General features: G+C 28.5%; 1 protein-coding gene across 1 annotated transcript in view; it reads right to left on the reverse strand.

The window, feature by feature from the left end:
* LOC100207312 (p21-activated protein kinase-interacting protein 1-like) overlaps positions 1–18,487 on the reverse strand; it is a 53,733-nt gene extending 35,246 nt beyond the window's left edge. The window contains exons 1-2 of the mRNA XM_065814188.1: positions 18,329–18,487; positions 1,836–1,942 (exon numbers count right to left, since the gene is read on the reverse strand). Of these exons, the coding sequence (XP_065670260.1) occupies positions 1,836–1,942; positions 18,329–18,403 (182 nt within the window). The 5' untranslated portion in view covers positions 18,404–18,487. The remainder of the gene's footprint in view (positions 1–1,835; positions 1,943–18,328) is intronic.
* Positions 18,488–19,152: the final 665 nt, after the last annotated feature.

A 19,152-nucleotide genomic window follows, 5' to 3' on the forward strand; every position in this document is an offset into this window, starting at 1 on the left:
ATCAAGCGTTAATGACGATAAAACATCAACAAATTCTGAACAAACATTTTCTGTAGCATCCAACTTCTGTACAAGGATTCGTTATAGATTATCAGACAATTCATCAAGTGCATTAGTTTTTTTAAAGTTTTATTTTTTAAGTAAAAATAATTGCTCTGTTTTGTATTAAACACTTGCAAGTATTTTAATTGAGTAGAGTTTATTTTTGCTAATATATTTACATGCTTTTTATAAAATGCAATATTTTTAAAAAGGTTAAGTCAAGTTTATTTGGTAGTTTTAGATTATAATAAAAGTATAGAATAATATAATTATCTTAGACGTTGAACTGGCTAAAAGTTGTTTTATTTACCTTAACATATACCAAATCCATTTTTAAAAATCGGCATGAGAACAAAAAATCCTTTCATGCTATTGTTAAAATTGCAAGTTAAAAAGACGTATTGGACCCGGACCCGATAAATATTCTTAGACTCGACTTGGACTCATCACCCAAACCCTATTCCCCACTGACTAAAAAATAATAATGATATGGTAGTAGACTAGTGGTAGAACTCAAGGGGTTCCAGCAAAAAAATAAAGATTCAAATCCACCCTATGCCTCTTGAAGGCTTTGTTTAACAAGTTTTGTGTTTTAGAATTGAGAGAGAGTTCCAAATAAATTTTAAATATATATATATACATATGACCTTTGTAGACACTATTGCCTTTTTCTAGAGCCTTTAGGAGGAAAAATTTATTTAAAAAAACAAACCATAAAAAATGCTTATTCATAAGTAAATACTGATTATTAAACTGATTTTAAACTCTAAATTTATTCTACTTTAAATAGCTTTAAAAATGCTTCTGGGTAACAAACTATTCTGGGCAACAAACTATTCTGGGCAACAAACTATTCTGGGCAACAAGAGTAAATATTTGTTCTAGAAGCAACTCACCTAATGGAATGAAACTATAGAATAAAACATTTAGTGAGGGTTTTTTATTTCCTCCAAGCCGGTCTATTTGTTAAGCATTAATTTATTTTTGATATGCAAAAAAAGAAAAAAAAAATACTAGCAAAATATTTTCTATTAAACCTTTACACTTCACCATACAACTTTTTATTTTCCCTTAACTTGATTCATATAATTTTTATATTTAATAACTTTTTCTTTAACTTTTAATTTTATTTTTGTCTTATCCATAGAATTAAATTTCAATTAAAATCATTAGAATTAAATTTCCTATATTAATTGCAAAAATTACATCTATTGTAAGCTTATAGTGGATACTTGCACAACGGACTGTTAAACTAAAATTTGTAATATATAAACATTTTTACTTTAATCAACATTTGGTGAAGATAGACAATATGAAGCATTTGAAAAGCATTAAGAAGAATTAATTTAATGTTATGTTACTGTTAAGAATTGAAAAAAAGAGAAATGCTTAGTCATAGACTATTAATTTTAAGTGATTATGATAAATTGTGCTAGGGAACTTAATTTGGTTTAGGCATAAAAAAAAAAACAGCATAAAAATTTAAATGATTGTGTGTAAGCAGTAGACATGCAGTAATAGTAAAACTTGGAAAGAGTGTAGACACAAAGCAGTATAAAGAAAAACTTTTTAGGAAATGGTCAAACCTTTGTTCAAATGTGGTAATTGAAACAATGATAATTAAATAAAATTAAGTAAGCTAATAAGTATAAATCAAAGATTTGTTGAAATAATATATGCAGGATATATTACAAGAGGTTTCAAAAACAACTACTTTAATTTTTGTTTCGTACTACTAATTGTGTACTAATTGTAATACTAATTGTGTTTAATAATACAATTAATATACATACCTTATTGTTTCATCACTCCCTCCAGAAGCTAAGTACCGACCACCAGTGGCAACTGTTTTGATGCATCCTGCATGTCCTTGATCAGTGAAAAGAGGTTCAAAATTCCACTAGATTAAAAGAATAAATTGACAAAAAAATGATTATAACTAATTTTAAAAAGTAAATAACCAAGTATAACAGGGTATTTGTAATAACCAAGTATAATACAGTATAAGTCCGTATGTATGTACCAGTATATAAATGTTTTATTAGATATATGTATATAAACTATATATATTGTAGGCCATAAGTTTAGGACCATTTGTCATAATATTTGAACATTTGATTCAATTCTCAATGAAGATAAAACTTGATTTAATATTACACAGAACTTAAATTTACACTATACAATAAATCTTTTTAAAACATTTTCTATACAGATAATTTTAAGATTGTTTATGTGACGTTTTTTTGTTTTTGCTTACATTAGTATATACGGGTGGCCAAAAAGACAGCCTAATGAAACCTTTTTTATTCAAGAGTATTTATTCTATAAAAATAAAAAAGAGTGTTTATAAAATCAGAAAAAAAACCATGTCACAAATGGGGCAAAGGGTAAAATTTAGGGGTCCTAAACCCATTTAAGCATTTTAGATGCCCATTAAAAAAATGTATATAAATTAAACTAAAATTACTTTAAACAAAATTTAAAAGAATAAAAAAAATTTAAAAATATTAACAATATTAATGTATATATGGTACATAATCCAACAAAAAATCAAATAAATTTTTATCCAACTATAGAGCAGCATGTTAAAGTTAATGCTAAATTAAACTCTTTTTCCATTAAAAGTAGTAACCGAGTTGCTCTTGATGTTGAGTATACTTTTCTACATGTTTAAATCTATTCCATTTAAATTTAGAATGAAGTTTCCATACTGCTTAGCAAACTGTCTTGAGTAGATAGACAAGAGTCTTTTAATGCGCGTTTTTAATCTCACCTCAACTTTTGAGTTACTAAAACTGAGATGTAAACATTCATTAAAAACGTGCATTAAAAAGTGCTGTGTAAAAAGTCAAACTTCAACAAAAAATCTACATAATGTTAATACAAAATGAATATTTCACTTTTTCCATTTTGCTAATTTGGATTAAAGGTTTAAATAAATGGACAACTAAGATTTTACTTCTGCCCCCTGAGCTTATCATGATTAATTAACAAACAAGAAAAACAAGGAGAAATCACTCAATGACTCAAAGATATCCTCTCTCTATATATATTTTTAAGTATATGGTTTTATGTATATAGTATAACTCAGTGTTTTAAATGTGCTTTGATAATTTTTTTGTGTTAATCATTTTTTAGATTTTATTGCAGAAAAACTACAGTTTTTACATCAAAATAAAAAAACATGAATTTCTATAAGTATTGTGACTTTTTTTATACAATTTTTTTTGATTTAATAAAATTTTCCTTTATTTGAGTGTTAAGATGATCTATTTTCACAGAAATTTTTGTAAAAACAATATTAGGAACTTGTTGAATAGAAAATGAACTTGAGCATGTACTAAATATTGAATAATTAAACTTAAATTAGGCTTAAATTAATTACAAAAGATAACCACAGTATATGAGAAACACTGAGTTCTGATTATATATATATATATATATATATATATATATATATATATATATATATATATATATATATATATATATATATATATATATATATATATATATATATATATACATATATATATATATATATATATATATATATATATATATATATATATATATATATATATATATATATTATTATTTTTTTTTTTTTTTTGTTATTTCACCTTCCCAAGGCCAAGAAGGCCACTACAAACGAGGAGGCTACTTAATTGTGGTTATAACCCTCTCTTAACTCTATAACTCCGAAACATGAGACTTGACGAACAAGGCCGCTGCGCAGAGAAACAAGTTGAACGCGGTACTACCAGGGAAGCGGTGGAGATCGAACTCAGAACCTCTTGCTTATAAAGCAAGCGCTCTACCACTACACCACTACCACAGACATCTTACATCCCATGTTCTGGAAGGCATCTATGCACTGTTTAACCACTTCTATGTAATTGCTAGATATATTATTTCCCAAAAAATTTGACAACAACAGATTTAAAAGCTAGCCATGCCTCAAGATCTTTTCCACTTAGTAGATCTTGAGAATGTTGATCACCTATTACTTTTCTGATCTGAGGGCCTACAAAAATTCCTTCCTTGTTGCATTTGGGAGTACGGAGGGATAAAAATGATTCTATGCTAATAAATACGTCACTTTTAATTCCTTTTGACTTTCGTCCAACATTTGCGTGTTGTCAGAAAGTAAAAACCATTAAATTAATTACAAATTAATAGTTTTTTTTAAAAACCTCAAAAACGCATATTTAATTGACTTTGTTTGATTGACTAATGTTTTTAATAATTTAATTTAAAAAATTTATAATAATTTAATGTTTAATTGACTAATGTTTTTAATAATATAAACAATGTTTTTATTTTTATTTTTTTTAACAAAATATTTTTATTTTAATTTTTTTTAATAAAATATTTTTATTTTTATTTTTTTTATTGTAAATCATGCACGAAGTGTAACTACATTGACTATCTTATAGCCTGACTTGCAACAAAGTGCTGCTACATCGACTGACAAATAGCCTGACTCGCAACAGAGTGCTGCTACACCGACTGACAAAAAGCCTGACTCGCAAGGGAGTGTTGCTACATAGACGGAGGGTTTGGTTGGGGCAGGCAGTCTATCAAGTAACAAAAAAAAATTCCAGTCTTGCATTTTAATTTTTACTTTGTGTCAATAAAACTTTCTGACAACCAGTTAGGAGTTTTATATATATATATATATATATATATATATATATATATATATATATATATATATATATATATATATATATATATATATATATATATATCAAGTAACAAAAAAAAAATTCCAGTCTTGCATTTTAATTTTTACTTTGTGTCAATAAAACTTTCTGACAACCAGTTAGGAGTTTTATATATATATATATATATATATATATATATATATATATATATATATATATATATATATATATATATATATATATATATATATATATATATATATATATATACATATATATATATATATACATATATATATCAGGCCTTATTTTAAAGTGCTATGCGTAGAGCAATTTTTGTACGCCTTAAGCAATTTTACATAAGTAGTTAGTGGTTTTGGTTAAGGGACTTTTTATCATTTTTTAACTTTTAAATTATTCTATAAATGGTTACATAAAAGATATAATTAATTTTAAAAAAGCCACATTAACTTTTGAATGACGTTTATGTAAAAACTTTTGTTACAAAAGTTTGAATGACAATTATGTTAGATATAAGCGCTGTTTACTAATAAAAAAAACTCAAATAAAATTAAAAATTTATTTTAATTTTGTCTTTATTTTATTGTAATGATTGATTTTTTCCCTTTAAAAATACTAATACTTTAAACTTGAAGCAAAGATCATAATAATATAATTTAATTCTGATAAAAAATATATGATTTAAAAGTTGTATGGTGAAGTGTAAAAATTAATTTGATTTAAAAAATATAATTTAATTTTGATTTAAAAAATATATTTAAGTTTATTAAAATTAAAGTTAATGCTTGGGTTTAACTGTCAAATTTATTTAAAATATTTGGGTTTAACTGTCAAATTTATAAAAACATTACTAAATATTATTCAATATTTAAATTTTAGTTATTCTTAAAAAAAATTAGCTCATTTTTATCACGTTTTTTTCGGTTTACCTTCCTAAACATTTTTTTTTAATTCAAATTAAATTTTAAATAAATGGCTGCATCAAAAATTTGAACAAATTGTAAGTTAGGTTTTTGTTTTATATAACACAAGTTAAATCACAGCAATTATTTTTTAATAAATGATATATACAGCAATATAATTTTAATAAATGTTTGGAAAAATATCTTTGCTTTCACATTATTAGGTTTAGGAATTAATTCATGCGCTTTTTAATTGAAAATTGAAAGTTTATTTCAAAAACTAAATGGATGAATAGATTAATGAAAATAGTGTCCATCGCTAGTCACTACTTTTGCCCATCTTTCTGGCAATTTACGAATTCCGTGTCGAAAAATGCTTCATCTTTAGAAGTGATCCAATCAGAGACCCATTTTTCGATATTTTCTGAAGAAGTGAAGCGCTGTCCAATCAAATCGTTATTCAAGCAATCGAACAAGTAGTAGTCAGAAGGAGCAATGTCCGGAGAATACGGCGGGCGGGGTAACACTTCCCATCCGACATTTTCCAAATAGTTTTTGACAGGCTTTGCGACATGTGGTCGAGCATTATCATGCTGAAAAATGAGTTTATCATGTCTGTTACCCCAATCTGGTCGTTTTATGACCAGAGCTTGCTTCAAATGCATTAATTGTCGTCGATAACGTTTTGAGGCATTGAGGCATCTGGAAACTGTTAATTGTTCAACTCCTATCGATTTTGCAAGGTCCTCTTGCGTTTGACAAGAATCCTGATTGAGCAATGCTGCCAATTCTGCATCTTCAAATTTTTTCGGCTGTCCTGGTCGCTCTTGGTCTTCCAAACAAAAATCACCACTTTTAAACCGTGCAAACCACTTCTGACACGTTCGCTCAGCTAGAGCATGGTCACCATAAACTTCAACCAAAATACGATGACTTTCGGTAGCACTTTTCTTCATGTTAAAGTAATGAAGAAGAATCCCCCGCAAAAACACTTTATCAGGATCAAAAATCGACATTATCAGTTAAATTAAAAATAGTGTATTTTACGCTTAAATCAAATGATTTATAATGAAAATGATGCGCAATAACAGTGATCTTCGAATGCATGCATGGCTAAACGAAACGCTGAGACAATAAGCTAGTTTCGTAATCCCTTGTCAAACCACACGAATTAATTCCTAGACCAAATAAAATTGTTAATAAAATAATAGGCTTTTTTTAACGTAATTCTTTTATGTATGTATATATATAAAGCTTTTGACAAAGTTTGGAATAGTGGTTTTCTCCATAAGCTTGCTTTGTATGGGAAGGGTTGGGAAAGTCTGTTGGGAAGGGTTGGGAAGGTCTAGGAAGGGTTTTGAGATTATAAAATTGTTTCTTTCTAACTGCTTTATTAAAGTTATCCTTAAAGTTCAACACTCTTCTTTTCTAGTAACTTCTGGGGCACCTTAAGGTTTTATCCTTGGTCTTGTTTTGTTTCTTATTTACATTAATGATCTTCCCGACACCCTTACATCTAAAGTGGCTCTATTTGCTTATGACTCAACTTTATATTCATGTCTTCTCTTTTTGATTGCTAAGAACAAGCAGCCAATCTTGAATCTGATCTCATTTCTGTAATAGATTGGAGTTTGCAGTAACTTGCAAATTTTGACTCAAACAAAACTCAGTTATTTATTGCAAACAACTATTGCATACAGTCAACATTCCTATATTGATGAATGGCAACCCTCTCACTGAGCTCACTTCTTTTTATCTTCTTGGATTATCATTTTACTACTGACCTTTCATGTAAATCATATATACAATCAATTGCTAAATTAGCATCTGCTAAGGTTGCTTCTCTTTATTGTGCTTGCCATTATCTTACTTCTGATTACATTCTTTTCTTATTCATTCCTGTATGGAAACTGTTACCATATTTAGGCTGTTTTTTTCTAAAATTTATTCTCGCTTGGCTCATCATTCAGCTCATTCACAAGTCTCATTTGTTTACTGTATTGGTCCAGCATGCTCTAAAAACTTTTATTTGTCTAGTTTTTTTCCTGTATTTCAACCCTTTGAAACTCTCTTCCATCACCGTATTTTCCTGACTCAAACAACCTACAACTGTGTCAACCGTTTCCTTGCTCTTTAACTCAACTCTTTGTTTTTTAGTAACTCCCAACTAAATGGTACTTGGCTGCAGCCTTGTTGGGAGTGAATCAGAATTAAATATATATATATCAAACATTAAATGTAATTAAATATAATAAATGTAAATAAACAATGTTTATTGTGTAAATATATAACATTAAAACCAATTAAATAAAATTAAGGAAGATATAACTATCTAAGAAGTTTTTATACAGGACTGCTCCAACCATCTTAACCTTTAACCATATCAATATAAAAAGAACTTTAGGTAATGTTCTTAAGTATGAATATATTCATTTTTTCAATTATTTGCAATTAGGCAATGTTTGTTTTGCAAGCAATCAGGCCATCAGGAATGACTCGATTTGAGGTCCTGAAACCTGACTGTTTTAGACCTTCTGTACAAAAGTAACAATATTTTCATTGTTTAATTGTTATATTTATTTACTTTAGTAGCAATGTTAGTAGCTTTAAAATGTGGGGTGGCTCAGAGCATCAATTCAATCATTAAAAAAAACATGTAGCATGATTCAACTGGTAAACTCCAAAATGTAAAGGAAAATGCAGAAGAAAGCGGATATCTTCATAACAAGAGACTTTCTAAATCTAACTGCAAGTTAGATTTAGAAAGTCTCTTGTTATGAAGATATGATGCATGATGTCATCTTGCAGTTAGATTTAGAGAGTCTCACTTTGGTGAGACTCTCTAAATCTAACTGCAAGATGACATCATGCAGATTGATGTTTGAAATAAATACTTCAGGTGTTCAGATGAGTAGCAGGACTGTGCGAAGAAGATTAATTAAAGCTGGTTTGAGGGCATATCGACCAAGAAGAAAAACTGAAATTGACTGCAACAATGATGAGGAAAAGATTCTTATGGGCCAAACTTAAATTAAATTACTAAAATAAGTGTAACTTTAATAACTGTTACAATAGTTCAACTGTTGTTAAAACTTTAAATCAGCAGTATATTAAAAACTTAAATCAGCCTTCAATAGTAGTCTGTGTAATCCACTGTATATGTGTATACGCGTGTTTAAGGTATGTTTTTCTGATGAATCAACTTTGGAAAAACTGGACAACTGCTGCTATGCAAGAAGAAGACCATTAAAAAAAGTTTCTTCCAGTGTCTGGTGTAGGAAGTGAAACATCCAATTAAAGTCATGGTTTAGAGTGAGACATCTTTTAATGGACCTGGATGTCTATACATTGTAAATGACATGATGAATGCTGAACAGTACACAAAAGTGATGAAAATTTGGCTAATTCCTTAACTAGAGGACTGGTTTCCAAATGGGAACTGCATTTACATATAAGATATCATTATCAGGGCTTACTTTATTGACATCGCTATGTAGGTGTTGCCCTGGCTAAGAAGCAATTCTGATACGAACCCAATTGAAAGGTTATGGTACTATCTGAAAGACAGTAAACAAGGTCACTACCCTATTGAACACATTGTCCATGTGTGGTTTCATGATCCAGATATCGCAAAGTTAATTATATATCAGGCCTTGTTAAGGTGTGTTAAGCTATTTGAATCTTACATATGAAAAAGCGATTTCGCCTATGCATTAAGTTATTAACGCTACGTCAAAACTTTTTTCAATTAGATTATTTAAATCAGAAACTTTTAAGTTTTTCTTTTAAAACAGTTTATTAATTGTTGTAAAAACATTTTCACCGCAATTTTCATCCTTTCAATAAACTTTTCTACTTTCTATTTTAAATTTAAATTTATTTTATTATACTTAAATTAAATTTATTTTGTTATACTTAAATTAAATTTATTAATAAATGTTAATAAATTTAAATTTATTTTCTTAAATTTAATTTAAATTTAAAAAAAAGAACTTAAAAAGTTCTGTTTTAATTTTTACTGCTAAAATTTCCAAACTAGTTAAAGCAAAGAAAATTCTTTTTAATAAATTTTAATAATTTATTTATTTAATTTTTAATAATTTTTTAAAATAAATTTAATTCCAGTTACATTTAAAATGTTTGTTTTACATTTAACTATTTTGTTTATTTAGTTATAAATTCAAATCAATAATTTTTTTTTTTTCATCCTGTTACAAAAGTGCTAATATAGGTAATTCCATCAAAATGTCATCCAAAATTAACTTTTAACAAATCCCAATAAATTTGGTATCAAATGAAAGGTAGATGACTGTAATTTTCAGTTCTGACATTAAATTTATTATATCTTTGTGGTAAGTTGCCAAAATTTGTTGAAAAAGAAGTGTCATCTATGAAGCAAATTTATTTTGGTAACTATGTTGAACATTCATAGCTGTTGCAAGCTGCTATATGATTCTGTACCTTCAACTGCCATTTACAAAATAAAACTGTTTCACTTGTGACTCTAAAAATAGGAAGTAATTCATGTTCTACCTGCTCTATCTTTATAGTGCACAGCTTAATTATAGTACAACTATACCGTCATGTTTGACACTTTTTATTATAAAAGTTTTTTATCAGCCATAAAACTTGACACTGAAAGATACTGACTCATATGGAACAAATTAACTTGATTCATAAGGAGAAAATTAAAAAACGTAATCTCCTTACCACACCTCCCCACAACAGTGTTTATGTTTAAAAAAAGTGTACATGCCCAAATTAAATTTTTCTAGCAAGGTATAATTATCGAAAGAATGAACTTTGTAGAAATACTTATTTAAGGCACAGACAAGTAGCTAATAAACTAACTCTTTAATTAATACCATTGTTTAAAATAACATTTTATTTCATATCAATAAATCAAAGAACCCTGTCAAAACTAATAAAAATAAATATTTTAGTTTTAAGTTTTTAGCTGATGTAGTTTGAACATAATAAAGCCTCAAATTCGCTCTGCGTTGTATGAAAGAACAACACGTAATAGATCCTTCTTGTATATTTCTTTGTGGAAATCACTCAGAAGTTTATATCTGGAAAACTCACTGAATCTTGAATGAATAGTTTCTCCTGTCTGTTCACTGTAAATTCCCAGTGCATATCCATTCTTTCTACAAAACTTCTTTACATGGCAAAATAATATATGCATTTGGTACAATTTGTTTTGATCTCTAAAGTAATAAAAATACTAAAATATTATAAATAAGAAAATCATCTATCGCTTTTTCAAAATCCATACTGAGTATCTTGCTAAAACATGAGCGAGCCACAGTATCGAATGCATCAAAGGTATCCCAAAATCCTTTTAGATCTTCAGGAAAAGCATTTCTAAGCTTATTTGTTATTTTCATCAATTTCTTACACTGGTTTCCTTCAAACTCTTCACCATAAAATGACTGAAAAGGGAATTGCTTTCTAGGAAGATTTCCCATTTTTCTTGTCCCCATCTTGTTGCTAGGTTATTCCACAATAGATAAATTGTTCCTGTATAGAGATGAAGTTATAGTGCATACTTCCATAACTTCATTTTCATCATCTCCTGGCAGAAGTGTTTGGTTCTTGCAATTATAAAATTCTTTCAGTGATGAGTCAGAATTACATCCTTGTTTCCAAGCAAGATTTTGATGTCTAATTGATCCTAAGGTTCATTTATCTCCTGTAGAGAAGAGCCAATCTACACAATCTGTACTCTTATTACAGAAGCAGCAAGGATACTTTGAAGTATGGTTTTGAAGTCCTAAGATCAAATTAAGTAGTTTCAAATCTGCGCAAAGTGTAAATTGAATATTTACAAAGTAAAAACTTTTGAAAGAAACAGCACAGATTTCATAATTCTCCTGAATATTTGGGACTATTCCTAAGAGTAATTTATGATTAATGGATGTTTCTTTTTTCAGGTTCGGACAAATGCCCTCAGAATATTTATGGCGAGCACCAAAATGCATTGCTGCAAAATTAGGCATTTTATGTCAAATTTTATATTTTTTATTCAACTATTAGCAAGATAAAGAAGCATGCTTATATAATACATTTATATTACATTTAGTTATATAGCCTACAATATATCATGTAACAACACAAATATAAATTTATATATACTTATGTAATACACAAATATATTATATAATATAAACATTATTATATAAACAACATAAAATCTATTTATATTATGTAATATGATTAAATTATATAAGATAATTAAATTATATATTGTAATTAAATTATATATTGTAATATAATAAAGTACTAATAATTAAAATAACAATTACGCCAAAAAATTAACTGTATGTTAATTTTTGTATCTATTATAGTTAATTTTATAAATAAATAATTTTTTTATAATTTAATAATATTTTTATAAAAGCTTCAAGTTCTTACCGTTATCTATTTTATTTTACATGTAGCAATAAAAATTTAAAAAAAAAGAATTATAATTGAATTAAAAGTAAATTTTTACTTTTTTTTCAAATTATAAAATTGTTTAATTAAAAAAAAACAAAAAAAACTGTTATTTGATGGAATGTGCTTTCCGAATTTTGTGAAATACTTTTTAGTATACACTATAATCATACCTTGCTAGAAAAATTTAGTTTGGGCAGGCACACTTTTTTCAAACACAAACAATGTTGTAGGGAGGTGTGTTATGACTGTCAAGGAAGCATACAATTTATTCAAGGCTGACAATCCCACAGTTGTCATAGGAAAGTCAAAATTTGCATCTCTTCGCCCACAGCAGGTTAAGCTTGTCTCTGATCTGAAATCAGAAGGTTTGCCTTTGTTGTTATCATAAAAATTTGACATTGTTGCTTTGCATTTGTTTCGCAGCTGGTTTAGACATGCCTAACACCACATGTGATTTTATTAAAAGTGTTGTGTGCGATGATGAAAGTGAATTGCTAGCAAACGACTGCACTGTTTGCAAAAATGGTAAACTGTTTAAAGATAACATTAAGTGTTATGATGAAGATCTTCTGGCATCTGATGTAACTTCAATCACATCATAGATATGAAATAGATATGAAAATCAGCGTGCAATTAAGACAGTGTTCTTGATGCCCTTGATGCAATAAAGCAACAGCTACAGCCATTTTTGGTACACAGTTCTATCAAAAGAAAACAAAGTGGAGCATTCTAAAATATGCAGTCTCCGAGATTTCGGGTCTTGTACAAGTTGATTTTTCCAAAAACTACAGCTCAATTGAAAGTGCCCATTGGCACTATCAGCAAATAATAGTCTTCACATGTGTTGTCTGGGTTGCTGGCACAACCTATAGTTACGCATTTGTGACTGATTACTTGAATCATGACAAGTTTGCAGTGTACAAATTTCTCAGAGTTATTTTTGATCACATCAAAACAAGCCATCTTAGTGTCCAGAACATGAACTTCTTCTCAGACGGTGCAGCTTCCCAGTTCAAACATAAGTTTTTGTTTATAAATCTTACCTTTTTGAAGGAGGAGTACATTTTGAAAAACCTTGTCTGGAATTTCTTCACCGCCAGCCACGGAAAAGGGGGAGTTGATGGGGTGAGAGGAACAGTAAAATGCATTGTTTGGTCCAGAGTGCTAGCAGGTAGAGCAATTGTTACAAATGCTAACTCATTGTATGAATGTGCCAAGGCTGCTGCATCAAGCTTGCAACTGGTGCTCGTCTCTCCAGGTGAAATAGAAAATGAAAAGGTTATGCTAAATGGCAGATGGGAAAATTGCAAGTCCTTGCATCAGAAACAATCATTTCACTACATTGAAGTTCAGCAACTCTACATAATTGCTTGCAAAAGATATTTCAGTGATACGAAATAAATACTGTTTGATTTTGGAAAGAGAACAGTGGAGCTGTCAGAGACATGCACAACCAGTGGTGCTAAGAACAACAAAACTGATGCCAGTGTTGAGGTTTCAGCTAAACAGGCCAAGTTTTCAGTCCGCCTGTATGTGCTGGCAAAATTTGCTACAAAACGAAAACAGGTCAACTATGTTGGAGTCATAGAAATATGTGATAAGGATGATGTTGAGGTTTCGTTCCTCAGGAAGCAGTTGGACATATTTGTGAAGCTAACTAAACCAGACAAAAATTGGTTGCCTAAAACTGATATTATGAGGGTCTTGTCAACCCCTGTTATTGACAATCGAGGTCATTATAAGTTTGATGAGGACCTGGATGCATCGTCAGGTCCGACATTTTTACATCACGTCTGACACTATTAATTTAGTTAGCTGTATTGGATGCAGTAGTTAAGAATGGTTCAAATAAACACATATTACGAGTTTTATGTATCTCAGTAAGAGTTCTGAATAAATATTTAAGCAGTATTGTCCTTACTTTCACAGAATTTGCATTTAGAGTAATGAAGGGTGCAATTCTGCGAATTTTATGCCGTCACACCTAACACCATGTGATTTTAGTTACAGCACAGCCAGTATTGTAAATAAAAAAATCATGATAACATGATTAATAGCAAACACCACCATTGTATTAACAATGAAAGTATATTAGCAAAAACTTCTTGATTTTCTAACAAATGACACTTTTAAACATGTCTGAATGTCATGTTCAACACCATGGAGTTGCCCATATACAAAAGTGCTTAATGCATTTATAACTGTATATAAATGCAATGCCAGAACTTTTTATGTAAACTTTATATAACAACTTTATAAAAAAAATGATTTTTTTTAGCTTTGAAATCCTTTTTTAGCTTAAGTTTTTCCATATCATTAATTTTTTAGATTTATCATAAACGTCGATAAGAAATGAACATCTATTAGAAATGATTAACTAGTTTATTATTGAAAGTTTTTTCTTAATAATAATAAAAAATGTAATATTAAATTTATTTAATATTTGAAAAATTAAAAAATTGAAACAAATAGACATTCCACAATATGTACATTTAAAATAACACTTCTAGATTTGTTTTTCTTAATTAGTAAATTAAATTTGTTTTGCGGTAATTTATTTTATTGCGGTAATTTAAAAAGTTACCCGGTGCTAGACATTCCAAAGGTGTAAATTTCAAAGGTGTAAATTTTGTAATGTATTTTAATAAATATTTTTTGAAACAAGATCATAAGTAACTTATCTTGAAAGTAGTACTTTTCAAAAACAACACTTCTAAATAATGTCAATGATTGGTTAGCAGGAAATTGCACATGCATGATCAGGGCCATCAAAAGCTTTCATGATGCCATGAGCAGAGTAGCAATCAGAATAGCATGCTTATATGGGTATATATGCATTTTTTTTTAATTAAAAGTGTGAACAAGTTACTGACTGTGTTTTTATTTCTAATACTGTTAGTTTACATTCATGTTTTCAAGTTAATTTGGATCTTATCTGGATTAAATAACACTTTTGCAACAAATTCACTGATATAATCATTTTTTTTAAATCAATTTTAGTTTATTTAAATGTCATTCACCTTCTGCAACAGGTACTGGCATCGGTTAAAAAACTTTAAATTAGAATCTATATAGATTAAAAATTAGGCTATAGACCTTTTGAATATATTTGGTTAAGAAATCCTAAAGTGTTTCTAGAAGTAAAAAATGAAGACTACTTCAATTTATAAAGATGCAAAATACCCTCCATAAAGTTGTCTTCTATTTTAAGATTTATTTTTTACATGTTCTTGATCTTTTAACCAGATGAATGAGAACCTTAATGAAATGGTTTCTATAATCTCAATTTTAAACTGAATTTATTGAATGAAAAGTTATTTACTTCAAGCGTATGTTCAGGGAACTCATGGAAAAAACATCATATCCTTTGTTATCATTATTCACTTTGCAAAAAATTCTGTTTCATCGCTAAGACAAGTCATCTACTCATCATGAGTCAATATTTTGGTTGAAGCTAAAGCAACGACTTTAGAGCAGCAGTAATTTCCATTGGTTATTTTACAATTAGTTTTAGCAGCAATCTGAGCTGAACATCTGGTGGCCGAAAGCCTGTAAAGCAAGATCTTTTGTCTAGCGGGACTGCAGCTGAAAACAAAAAGATCTTAGATTTTTATTTATTTATTAAAATAATCACTGAAACTTATACATAAAAAGTTTAATAATGATGAAGGAAAGCAACACTAAGAATTCATATGTTGACAATTGATATTGCTGCAGCTGAAGTAGCATCATAAATATACTTACAAAAGAGTTTACTGTAGGTACATCAATTAAATCCTGTGCTATTTTATTTTAATGGCTGGCAACACAGTTTTTTAAAAAGTGCTAATGATCTGGTAACCTTTGATTTGTTGAGGTTTTAAACAGGTCGTTTTTTTTTAATTATAAGCTCAGTTAGATGAGAAATTGTAAATGGAACAAAACGGTTTCCTGTGACAAGAACTGATGACCATCTTCGGTTTTTCTTGAATAAAAAATCTAACAGAAATAGATATCAAAATAATTTTTTTTTTTCAATTTGGTAAATAGGTTATATGTTAATAGAATTAAAAAAAGTAAGTTTAGACTCATCACTGTTTACTCAGAAATTTCATTAAAAGGTAGGTGATACAAATTAAGAGGTGTCACAAAAGTTTAAACAATTTTATTTAGGATTAATTATTTTCTAATTAATTGATAAATCCGGTGCGAAATTTTTTTTTTATTTTTAAATAAAGTTAAAATGAGTAATTTATCATCAAAAAATTAATCACAACATCATCAGACAGCTTTTAATTCATTAAAAATCAACTTGAAATATTGTAAATGTCAAATTAATTTCAATTGCTTGCAAATAGGTTGAAAATCAGTTTCTAGTGAGATCAAGTGGCAAGTAATTGGTATGGCAAGGACAAAAAATCACACAAACATTCAAATAGGCAAAATACTTCACGTTTCTGAATATTGGATTAAAAAAACCATCAAAACCTGGAAACTTACCAAGGACGTCTCCGACATGTCGTGTACTGGGAGACCATCCAAACTCAGCAACCGTGACAAAAGTGGTATATTCAGAATGAGCAGAGAAAACCCCAGATTCAGCTACAAAAAGCTAGCACAAATCTTCAACGAGTCTAAAAATAATCCAAAAGTTAGTAGAGAGCTCGTGAGACGAACATTGTTGGACAAAGGTATTGGAACATACATAGCTGCTAGAAAACCTATTCTTTCAATCACAGATAAACATAAACAACTAGTGTGGTCCAAAGAAAGGCTGGACTGGTCTGTAGAACAGTGGGCAAAAGTTATATGGAGTGATGAAGTTAATTTTTAAGTCATAAACCGTAAGGGAAGAATCTATGTCAAAAGACTTGCAACTGAGAAATATTCAGACAGGTTTTTGCAACATTGTCGACAAGGCGGTGGAGGTTTGGTTGGCATCTGGGGATGTTTTTTTCACATAGGTATAGGCTTCTGTGAGATGTATGAAGGCCGAATTAATCAATACACCTACAGATTGGAAATGTGTTTAGTTCCATCAATCAGACACTTGAATAGCAGAAGCAAGCAATGCATCTTACAACAAGACGGGGCTTCAGCTCACACAGCTCGCTCAATCAAAGATTTTTTTTTTTTTTAAAAGTTTAATGTGATGCCCTGGTGCCCTAGATCACCAGATCTCAACCCAATTGAAAATATTTGGTCTTGGATGGACAATCAACTGACATACCATGAAATTCAATCAACTCAGCATTTGAAGCAACTTTTGAATGAGTACTGGCTGAAGGTACCTCATGTGATATGCATGAAATTAGTTGAATCAATGCATAAACAAGTTTATCTTTGCTATAAAAAATAAAGGAGGACACTTTAAATAATAATTTTACTTTTTTTATTCATTTTTGTACAAATGTTGCAATTTATTTAAACTTTTGTGCTTCTTATTTTTCCTATATGATTTTTTGTAAATGTTTTTTTCTAACTAAATTTTAAAATTTTTATAATATGTTCATATTCATTTTAAAGCTAATTACTTTTTCTTTGATAAATATAAAAAATTAATTCGATATCATTTTACAGGTTTTTTTTATTAAACAAAAACCAAACATACTTGATAAAAATTCTGCAATCATTTAAACTTTCGTGAATAGCTGTACAACAGTTTTAAATAATTTATTTCTTTATCAATTTATTAAAGAAATAAACTATTTAAAACTATAGTTCTTTGGTAACATAAACAAAGTAAGTTTATTGCTATGCCCATCATCAAGCAAATTTTTTTTATGCCTAATCAATAAAAATATTTTAATTTTTTACTTTTTCTTTTATGATTTTTTTTTGTCTTTTGTTTTCTAGTGCCCTGTAATATCTTGACGCATGGGAAATGTATGCCCCTTTTGCCTATCTCTCTCAGCAGTTTAGTGCTTAGTTTGTTCTTTAAACGAAAATATAAAGAAACTTTCAATTTAGACTTTCAACTAGTGAAATTTCTACGATTTTTAATATTTTATGGCTCTTAATTCTTTATAACAAAATTGAAACATTAATTTCATTTTTCAAAGAACAATATTTGTGCTTTATCAATGTAATCCTTAAATAAAATCAATATAATGCCATCAGTTCTAATTTTAAGTGTTAATATTATAATATTACCAACACAATTATTAAAATTATTTTGTTTATCATTAAATCTATACAAAAGCGATAAAACATTAAACTTTAAACAATTGAAAAAAAAAACAGATATAATTCAAAATACAAATAAAAATATACATGATCACTTTCTTCGTTTAGGACAAACTTAAATCCAAAAAGCACATGGTTATAAGTTCCTACGATGACTTCCATTTTAGTGAAACACAATAACAAAAATACTAAATTGGCGTCCCAAACTATATTACGGCAAAACCAAGTTAAAGTCAAATTAATGTGAAAAAAACAGTCCGATAATATAGTCTAATAGTATAATAAGTCGAAATAAGTAAAACAATAAATAATAATAAGTTGAAAAAAGTATTACAAAAAGGTAAAAATTGGTGGCATTTTAAAATCTTTCAAAATATAGGCACAGAATAGAAGTCTTTTACTTATTTTGAAAAATAAGATATTGTTATCATAACAATGATATATCCGGTATTCCGAGGTTCAATGTTGCTCAAAACGTACAAGATGTTGAAAAAAAACTGTCTCATTAAACCAATGAGGTATAATAGCTTAGGAGGTATAATAGCTTAGGAGGTATATAAAACTATCGACCAAACTATTACACGTTTATTGCATTTATTGAACTGAGCTCTTAAAAAACGGATCCTAAAATTTTGTATTAAATACATTTGTAATGAAAAACTTTTTAATTTTTAAATATTTTTTTTTTACTATAAGAATTGTTTTTACTAAGTTTCGATAGGTAAACTAAAGTCTGCCAAAATATTTTATATTGGAGTTTATGCAGGTTAAAAGCAGAAGTACGACAAGATTTTAAAAACTGATTTAAATTCGGGGTAAGTTTAACTTCAAGACTCAATAAAGTGTGTTGTGGGTTAGGGTTTGGTAAGGGTTGTTATGGCTGTTTTAATAAATTTCAACAGTTTAGGAAA

The sequence above is a fragment of the Hydra vulgaris genome, chromosome 12 (assembly GCF_038396675.1).
Source record: "Hydra vulgaris chromosome 12, alternate assembly HydraT2T_AEP".
Lineage (NCBI taxonomy): Eukaryota > Metazoa > Cnidaria > Hydrozoa > Anthoathecata > Hydridae > Hydra > Hydra vulgaris.